The sequence below is a fragment of the Camelus bactrianus genome, chromosome 16, assembly GCF_048773025.1.
Source record: "Camelus bactrianus isolate YW-2024 breed Bactrian camel chromosome 16, ASM4877302v1, whole genome shotgun sequence".
Classification (NCBI taxonomy): Eukaryota; Metazoa; Chordata; class Mammalia; order Artiodactyla; family Camelidae; genus Camelus; species Camelus bactrianus.
Genome location: NC_133554.1, coordinates 33,820,474 through 33,830,098, shown reverse-complemented (window position 1 = coordinate 33,830,098; position 9,625 = coordinate 33,820,474). Strand labels below are relative to the sequence as shown.

The following is a 9,625-nucleotide window of genomic DNA, read 5'->3' as shown; positions in this document are numbered from 1 at the left end:
TGGGGTCTTGAGATCTGCGTGGTTTGGGTCCTGACTCAGCCCCCATGTCCCCTGGGACTTGGCCTCCCCGCCCCTCTAGACTCCAGTTGGCTTCTCTAAGAAGGGAGCGGGTGGGCCAGCTGACCTCCGAGGCCCTTCCAGCTGGGCCCTTGTAGGACACACAATCAGCTCCTTCTTTAGTGAATGGGCCAGGGAGACACGAGCGAGTATGAAGACATTTCAACTTTGCTGCTCTTGGGAAACCCCAGATGGAATTTGGCATGGAATCTAGAAGGACCTATTGACTGCATGAGGTCTCTGGCCCCCCACCCCCCCTGTGTCCCCGCACATCTGCGCGCACACATGCACACACGCCCCGCCCACTGCCAGATTACGTGTTGGGAGGAAGATGTTGTCCTTGTCCAGGACCCTCCTGCCTCTAGACAAGAAAAGGCCCTTGTCTGCTCAGTGTGGGGCCCCACTGGACCCCCACTCCAACCAGACCTCACCTACCAAGAACACTGGGGCCCTGGGAGCCAGGATGGATGTTGACAACAGGGCTTGGTGTTTCTGGCTTGACCTGCGACCCCCCGCCTCAGACCCCTCAACCCACCCCCACTTGCAGGAAGGAGGATAGAAAGGAAGTTTGATGTCATAGAAAAAAACTGGTGACCCAGAGGCAGGTCCCAGAGGCCCTCTGGACTCTGCCCGTGAGCCTCACTTTCCCTTTGGGGAGACATGGGGCAGGGGACAGAGTAGGGGTTCTTCTCTGACATTTTAGGGATGTGGGTAGGGTTGCCAGATTTAACAACAACACAGGATATCCAGTTACATGTGAATTTCAGATAAACAACAAATTTTAGTATAAGTATGTCCCCAATATTGCATGGGACAGATTTATACTTAAAAGTTATTCATTGTTTCTCTCAAATTCAAATTTAACGGCATTCTGTATTTTGTCTGGCGACCATACATATGTGTCAGGTGTGTCACAGAGGGAAGCAACGCCATCCTGCCCTCCTCCTGCTCCTCCTCAGGACACCCACTGCCTGGTCCCTTCACCTCGTCAGCCTTCCACATCGACCCTTCATGTTCCTCCATGCCCTTCTCAGCACCCTCATTTCACTCCCTAGGATACCCACCCCCCCACAAGCTCACCCATCTTCCTCTCCCTTAAGGGTGAGGATAGGTCCTCTGGAGGGCTCCAGGTCTGGGCAGAGTGGCAGAGGGTGTGGGGGAGACGCCTTAGGCCTTGGGTGTTGGTGCAATGGGGCCCTGGAAGCCCAAGTCAGCAACAACTTCACTAAGGAGGCAGCAGTGTGGGTGCTGAAGGGAGAAGGCTCCAGCACTCTTGGAACTGGGACTCCCTTGGCAGAGGGGTGGGCTGGGTCCTGAGACAGCTGGAGGGGTAGGAGGGAAGAAATGCTGCCCCCCATTGCCTTCTCCAAGATCCACCACCAGGAACTGCGAATAGAGAGGGCATTGTCCAGGGCCAGACTCCAATTCCACTTGGATCAGGAACTGGAAGATTCTGTTCTTAGGGGCCAAGAGATAATGAGAAACAGAGACAGGGGAAGAGGGAGACCAGGGAGAGATATACTGGGAGAGAAAGCAGGAGAGTTGGTGAGAAACAGACCCAGAGACAGGGAGCCACAGGACCAAGCCAGAAACACGTGAAATGGAAAGAGACAGAAAAACACTCCTCCACCAAGACAGACAGAGTAACAAAGAGAAGAAACAGAGATGGGGAAACAGGGAACATGCAGGAATGGAGAGAAACTGCGTGGAGACAGAGATGAGGAGAAAATGAAACAGGAAGACAGAGACTGGGAGAAATGGGGAGAACCAAGGAGAGGTTAAATATAAGACAGAGACAAGATATTAAAACTGGGGAGATGAGAAACAGAGGTAAGGAGAGAGCTTTGAGAGAAAAAGAAAAGGAAGCCAGAGGAAGACGCTGTCCTTTCCTACTAGGTTGGGGGTATTTCTCAGTGGCAAAGACAGATTTGAGACATAGCAGGAGATGTCTAAATACCTAAGAACTGCGCCGCTCCTGGAGCCCTCCACCTTTCCCCAGGTCAGGGAGCAGCACCCCACCCAGCATGTCCATTTCAACCCCGCCCCAGAGGCTCCATCTCTCCAACTCCCACTCTGTCTCCAGACGTCTCATCTGTGTTTGGGTACCTGGTTTTCACCCACCGAGATGGCCTCCTACCCCACCCGCCAGCCAGGTCCCCTGAGGAAGCTCTGGGAGGCCCAGCCCCAGGGCCCAGCCCCAGGTCCCAGCCCCGCGCCGCCTGGCTCCGGGGGAATCTCGTGTTGAGCGATGCTGCCACGAGCCGGCCGGATCCGGGAAGCACATCGTGCCTCAGGGGCTGGCCGCTGGCAGCCGCGGGTGGAATCCCGCCCCTCCCAACCGGGACCGCCTCGGCGGGGTCTTTCCAGGAATCCGGATGGGCTTGCTTGCCCACGCCTCAGCCCAGCCGCGGATCCGGGGACAAGTCTCTGAGCCTTGGGGCTTTAATTTCTCCTGTACTCAAGTGGAGGAAGTGTAAGAACACCTCCTCCCAGGATTCAGGGGGAGGAGGTGCGGGGAGATGGGGCACCAATGTACTAGTAGTGCTCTGCTCCTGCGTCTCTTTCCCTACAAATCACCCAGGCCGTCCCTCCATCCCTTCTTGGGAAAAAAGAAGAGAAAACAAAAGTGACACCTCGCCTCCCCTCTCCGGCAACATCTGCCCCTAGAAGTCCAGGCGGGAAGGGACTTCAGTGGTCTGGCTCCCTCTGCATCTGGTCGGCGCAGCAGTCCCTCTCTTAAGCCTGTAACTACTTGGGGGTGGGGCGGTTGGGGGTTGGGAAGGGGTAGCTCAGTAGTCTTGAAATGACCCCATAGGTTTTTTTTGTTTTTTTGTTTTTTTACCAGTTTGTTGCTTCTACCTCCCAGACTTCGCGTTCCTCTCCCCTTCCCCGCCCTTCCCCGGACCCGCCCCGTGCATTGGCTCCGCCCCCACCCCAAGGCGGGGACCTATAGGTGGAGAGTCGTGGGGAAGGTCGCGGCCCCGCCTCTCCCCTCCTTCTCAGACACGCGGAAGCTCAGTGGCCCCCCATGCCAGGATGTCTAACACCTGGGTCCCCGGCCTCGTACCCTCCTTGCTGCTCGGCCTGCTGGCCGGCTTCCAACAGGTGAGCGCTTGGGAGGTAAAGCTGTCGAACTTTCGGGCCCACTCTGGTGGGTCAGGGACCTGCTTCTGGCGCCGGATCACCACCTTCCATTGTCAGGATTTCCTCGTGATCACAGGCAATTAGCAACTTCCTTTCTCTTTTTGCCCGGGAGGCTGGGGCAGCGGAGGGAGGCCCTGAGATGGCTTGGTTTCCTTCACCTCGAGGGTACCCTGTAGTGGGACCCACCGCCATCCTACAAAACTAGCGCCTCTCTGTGACTGGGGACTTTGACCCTCATATTAGCCTTGGCTTGTTCTTCCCGCGGCGTCAGAAAGCGGGGACTCTCTGGAGCCTGAGGTCTGGACGCCTGGTCAGCCTTTCTCCCCAGCTCTGTTTTTCCCATACTGGGTGACCTTGGAAGAAGTCCTGGCCCTCTCTGAACTGTGTTTTCTTGTTTGTGCCCTAGAGGAAAGGAGGCTCCCTCATCCCCTTTCTAGGAGTGGGGGTAGGATTCCAGCTGGTGATAGGATTTGATCTGGCTGCCTGGCCCAAGGCTGGGGAGACCTCTGGAATCATAGGTTTCTGAGATTCTGAGAGTTAGGGTTTCAGCACCTCTTCATTCCTCCCTCCCCCAGTGATGGCGGTGGTCTATCCAGTTCTGGGATGGGAGATTACCCTAGAAACTGACATGGGTCTGTTAGAACACAGATTTTTTTCTTCTAAAAGTCCGAAGGAAGCCCCAGGCCTTCTCCCTAAACATTCACGAACTGTGCTGACTTTTAGAGCAGCTCTGCCCCAGAAGCCCTGGCACCTCCATCACCAGGTGGCACCAGGTTTGTGTCACCTCTTGCTGATTCCTCCCGGCAATTCCAGGGGGCAGGCACTGTTAATGCCCCCAATTCATATGTAAGAAAGCTGAAGTTGCCCAGCATTACCCCAAGGCTTGATAAAACACAGGCTCTGAACCACCTCAGATAAGACCACTCCCTATTTACAACAGGGCTGGGAAGAGAATCTGGGAGAGGATCCCCTACTCCTCCAAACAGGAGCTCAGGATTAATTTATTAAACCTGTTCCTTGTCTGTCTTTCTTTGTTGGGGGCCAGGAGAGGGGGGAGGAAGAGGGGCTGGGATCTGAGGGAAAGGGGATGCACTGAGTGCCTGGACCCCTTGGGCTGTCCGCAACTCTGCAGTCACCTCCATGTGCTGTGTGGCCCTTACCCTCTCTGGGCCAACCTGCAGGGGTTCATTGATGCTCCTGACCACACTGGCCAAGGCTTGTGCAAAGGAGGTGTGCACATGGGATTGCGCACAGAAAAGGGGAATCAGTCCAACTATTTATTGGCTGTCATTGGTATTCTTAGCTCTGCCATTATTGTCGTTCGCATTGAAATGTTATTTCAAAGTATAAAGATATGGTGGTCTTGCCAAAGTTGGCTTCTTGTTCTTGAACCCTGGTTGTTTGCACTCCACCCCCAACTCCCCAAGCTGGGATAGGGTGACAGATAACCTCCCATTTGTTGTGTTTCAGCACCTGCATTCCTCTCCCAGGGTCTGGGAGCAGCCAGAATGAAATGAAACCAGGTTGTCAGTGGATGCTCCTCCATTCATTCTGCCAATATCATGACTGTTGGTTTTCAACAGTGATGAAACAGACAAAAAATCCGTGTGCTGGTGGAATTTACATTCTACTGCGGAGACAGACAATTAACAAGATAGAGTAAAATATATTATATGTTAAATGTTGACAAGAGCTAGGCAGAGAAAGTAAGCACAGTTAAGGGAAAGGGAGTACTTTGAGGGAGTAGATGAGATTTTAAATCAGATGATCAGAGAGGACAGTGCTGGACCAGGCTTTCAGATACCTGGGGGGAGGATGTTCCAAGCAGGGCTTATACACATATTTGCTGTCAATCAGGTTAAATTCTGTAATGATAGCCTCAAGGGCCCACAGAACTAGTGCAGAAGAGGTAGGGAGGAAGGAGCTGCTTCCAGAGAGGAGGGTCTGCACTTCTCGGAGCCAGGAACTCCCCAGGCAGGGATCTGAAGGATGAATGGGCATTCAGCAGGCCCTGAAGGCTCAGGGAAGAGGGCTTGCCCTTGTATGCAGGTGTAAAACAGCCAGGCATGTACAGGGAACTCCCAGTGAGTGTCTGTGCCAGAGGGGGAGGGAGGCGGGGCTAGGGCTGGTCCCTGGAGTTGGGCCTCAGGGAGTGGTTGCAGGGGGCTTCCCACCAGGTTTTGGGTGGTCAGATTCGTGGACTGGAACTGCAGCGGGTTGGGAGGGACACTGGTGGGTAAGTTGCTGGTGTCCTGGCCCATCATGGGGGTGGATTAGAAGGGTGGTCAGAAGGTTTAAAGAGCTAGGGGTGAGCACATGTAGCGGGAGGTGTGGTGAGGAGAGGAAGGAGAGCTGGGGCCACTGGGTGGCAGCTGGGTCCCCAGCCCTTGACCTGCGGCACATGGAGAGTGAAGTGAAGAGCAGGTTTGGGGGAATAGGCCAGCCCACTGGGGACCTGTTGGCCGTGAGGTACCTGGGTAACATCTGGGTGGAGACCCCACCCCCCCATTTATGACCCCAAACCTCTACCTCTTCTCTTCCACAGGCTGCAGCCACATGTGGTCTCTTATTGTAAGTCTGCAATTTGGGCTGTAAATTCCAGTGTGAGGAGGAGATACCCCAAATCCTGCCCTGCCTGCCTCCATCATCCTCACCCACTCCCCTTCTAGCCAGAAACCACCCCTCCAATCCCCCACCCAGAGAGGGAGACTCCCCCACTCCACCCCTTCCCTCCCTCCCTCAACCATCAGTGGGCTGATCCGAAACCTAATCCCCATCCTTACTGCAGTCTCGCGCCTGTCTCCCCTCTAAGGGTACCCCTGGAAAGCAGGGCAGACACTTTTAATATACATTAATGCTAAGAGGCCCAAGCGCAGTGAGGAAGGGCTCAGGTGGGTGGTCTCTGGGCAGGAAAGTGTTTCCATCAAGCCAGCACTGGACGTTCCAGGAACACCCTGTCCTTCCCACCTCCTCCTCCATGGGCACCAGCCACAGCTCCTCCTGGAGTTAGCTCCTGGACCCTCCCCACTGCCCCTCTCTCTACAACTACTTAGAGGTATGTTGTAGCCCCTATAACACTCAATCCCCACACCTGCCCAGTGAGGTCAGCAGGACATTCATCACGCCCATTTTATAGATAAGAAAAGTGAGGCCCAGTAAGGAATGTAACTTGGCATGAGTGCACAAGGCTGGTAGTGAGATGAGCCTGAAACTCAGGTCCTAATCCCAGCCATAGTTTCCTCCCGCTGAGCCCTTAGGGGGGTCCATATCCCGACCCTGCTAGGGGTGTGGCTCGTGCCCTGAGCAAATGGGTGGGTTTTAGGGAAGCTGGGATCCTTCTGTCTCCCCACCTTGGTAGCAATGGTCTCTCTTGGCCCCCTACCCCCAGCACCTGCCCTAAAGGATTCAGATGCTGTGGTAACAGCTGCTGCCAAGAGTACCAGCCAGAGGTGTATGAGCTCTTCTCCGGCCCCTTGAGGTGAGTCTAGGGCCAGTTCCTCTGGGCACAGTTCTCCAAGGGGTCTGGTCCACAGGCCTGGACTGGACTTCCTGCCAAGGAGAGTGGATGGAGGTCAAGGGAGGGAGGGAGGTGCGAAGGGGCTGGGCTGGGCTGGAGACTCAGTGATGTTGGTGGTTCCTCATCCCAGAACCTCTGTCATCGTCATCCTGATCATCTTGCCACTCTTGTGCGTCTGTGACCTGGCTAAGCGCTTCTGTCGCAAATGCAGAAAGCCGGAGCAGGACCCCCCGATGGATCACGAGGGGACACCGGAACGGCCTTCCGTCGCTCCCCCCGAGAGGGTCAGGGAATCCATTTCTGAGCCCCCACCTCCCTACAATGAGGTAGGTGTCTGTCCCAGTCCCTGCTTTGCCCCTCGGCTGTCTGTACCTCCCTATTCAGATTTTTAGAGCAACAGGGACAGTGGGGGATGTCTTTACAGCACGTCTCTGGACTCTAGGGAGGGCTCCACAGCTAGCACCGGGTCACCCCTCTCCCTAGTAAACATGCCACCACCAGCACATGGGTGGCAATGGTCAGTGGCAGGCCCTAAAAAGACTCTGTGTCCCCTCGTTTCCTGCAGGTGATTCTGAAGCCCGTACTGGGCCTGCCTCCCATGGAGCCACCCCCTCCCTACAGCTTCAATCCTGAAGAATATGCCAGGGTACACAGAGGCATCGACAACCCAGCCTTCTGAGCCCCCTCCTGCCTGGAACCCTGCCATCAGCCACCTCCTCCCCAAGGCCTCCTGGATCAAGCCGGAGACTCCGGGGACCCCTGGAATGCCCCTCAACCCATGCTGCCACACCTCTGCCATTTTTGGCTTTAACTTATTGCCTTGCCTACCCCTGTTCCACACCAGTTACCTCTCTTGTCCCATGGACTGGTCTGGAGTGATAGTGTCCACCCCTCACCCCCCATCCCAAGTTAGAGGCTGCCAGGAGGAAAGCGTGCACAGCTGGAGGTGCCGGGCAGTGGAATGGGCTGCTCTGAGGAGTGGAGAGAGCTGTGCCTCCGGGAGGTACGAGTCTTGACAGATGAGATGTGCTGGAGGGCACTGATGTACTTTGGGAGGCAGGACTGCTTGAGCTCTGAGCCACCTCCAGTTCTGCCTGAGGAGACCCTATTGTTTCCCTCCCCTCCCCTCGAGACACGTGTCCTATTAAATTTCAGTTGATGGTTGCTGAGAGTCAGCCTCTGACTGTGTGGGGAGGTGAGCCCAGGCACTGCTGGGGGACTTGGAGGGGGTGGGGGTCCCTGCGCCTGAAATTCCACCATTGATGATTCATCCAAGACCGCGTTGATGATGAGCCTGGGAGGACACCACGTCTGTGGGCCACCTTCTGGGAGAGGGTCTTTGCAGATAGTTTGACCTCTGGTTCCTTGAGATCTCTGGCTGCTAAAGAGCCTGGATGGGGAGCTAGGGGTGGGATGGGCGTGACCATTGTGTGCTTCCCCACCCCGTCCTCCCTCTGTTTTCCCTGGGACACGGACACGCAGAGCCCAGCTCTCTGATCTCTGACTCTCTCATCACAGGGGTGGGGAGGGGCAACAGAGGGGAGTGGGGGAGGTGGCCATCTGTGGGGCAGGGCCTCGGAGAACGTGGTCCACTCCACCCTGGGATCTCCGGAGGAAGAAGAGGAGAACCTTTCAGTCCTGCCTGATTCTGGGTACTGCCACCTCAGCCCGACTTGCGGGGTTAACCCCTAAAAGGAAAGAGGCTTTCACCATTGCAGCACAGGAGTGTGCACGGGGCCTTCGTCCCCAGGGGGCCTGCAGCAGAGCGTGGAGCTGGGAGCCTGGCATAAGACATGCAGCGTGAGAAACACCCCTGTGCCAGCGTCTCAGGGGCTCAGGCAGGTCTGGGATCCTCCACCCCAACCCTGCCTTTGCCCTGCTCCCCACAGCCTCTGAATGCTGGCCTTCTTCCCCAGGCAGAGGGCACAGAAGTGATGCTGGCCAAAGCTCCAGGGGGGGCTGAGGTAGAACTGGCCCTGGTGCGCCGGCAGGGATGCCTCCTCTGGGGCTCTCCCAATAATGCCCTTTCTTGGGGCATCAGGACCCAGGTAGGTGACACGGCCGGGGTAGGGAGATGGCACAAAAAGATGTTAGAAACAAAGACGCTAGAAACAGGGGCTCTGGTTGGGGATTCCTGCTGGAGACAGAGCCCCAGAGAGAACAGTAGCTACTGGACAACATAGCTCCAGAGTTGGCAAGAGAATGACCCCAGCCATAGGCAATTTCCCTTCAGTTTCGGGGACTGATCACAGGGAGCAGAAGGCAGATATGTGAGTGCTTTGTGTAAACTCCAGTTAGAGACGTCCCAGAGCCGATGCCGCCCTCGCTATGGTAAACACCCACCCCGGTGAGAGGATGTTAAGCAATGGGCTTTGCAGAACTGGAAGAGGAGGTAACCCTCTGCCTGGACGCTGCCTGCCTTTCATCAAAGATGACATAGGGTCTTTAAATCCTTCCTAGCAGCAATAGAGTGGCCTGGAGGAAAGTGGCTGTCATGAAGCCCAACATGGCTGGGACCTGGTGGCAGAAATGAACAGTTCTGTGGCTCTGTTCACTGTTTGTGGGAGCAGAAATAGCATGATCTTCCTGGGGGGCAGTCCAACAGTATCCATTCATGCCACAGATATTTACAAAGATCCTACTATATGTCTGGCACTGGGTCGCCATTAAAATTTAAAAAGCACATGACCCAGCAATTCCACTTCTAGGGATGATCCTTCAGAAATGCTCATACAAAAGAGCTCGAAGAGATGTCCATTGCAGCATTGTTGCTGGGGGTAAATGAAAACACCCTTAATGTCCATTGATACTACAAAGAATGAAGTGGATCTGAAGCACTGACCTGGCACAATGTCCATTCATTTATTGTTACAGAGAAATGGCAAGTTTCAGAGCAGTCTATGATCT

The 9,625-nt window shown here is 55.4% G+C and overlaps 1 protein-coding gene across 2 annotated transcripts; it reads left to right on the top strand.

Annotated features, from left to right (window-relative positions):
- The first annotated feature begins 2,547 nt into the window (after positions 1 to 2,547).
- On the top strand, positions 2,548 to 7,882 carry TMEM92 (transmembrane protein 92). 2 transcript variants are annotated; one of them, XM_045512155.2, is made up of 6 exons: positions 2,548 to 2,801; positions 2,903 to 3,162; positions 5,747 to 5,772; positions 6,590 to 6,679; positions 6,930 to 7,044; positions 7,284 to 7,882. In XM_045512155.2, the coding sequence occupies exons 2-6, from the start codon at positions 3,094 to 3,096 to the stop codon at positions 7,395 to 7,397; spliced, it is 414 nt and encodes a 137-aa protein (XP_045368111.1). In that variant the 5' UTR covers positions 2,548 to 2,801; positions 2,903 to 3,093; the 3' UTR covers positions 7,398 to 7,882. The 2 variants fall into 2 exon arrangements, with proteins under 2 accessions (XP_045368111.1, XP_010947388.1); XM_010949086.3 differs by having other exon boundaries at positions 2,630 to 2,801; positions 6,849 to 7,044.
- Positions 7,883 to 9,625: the final 1,743 nt, after the last annotated feature.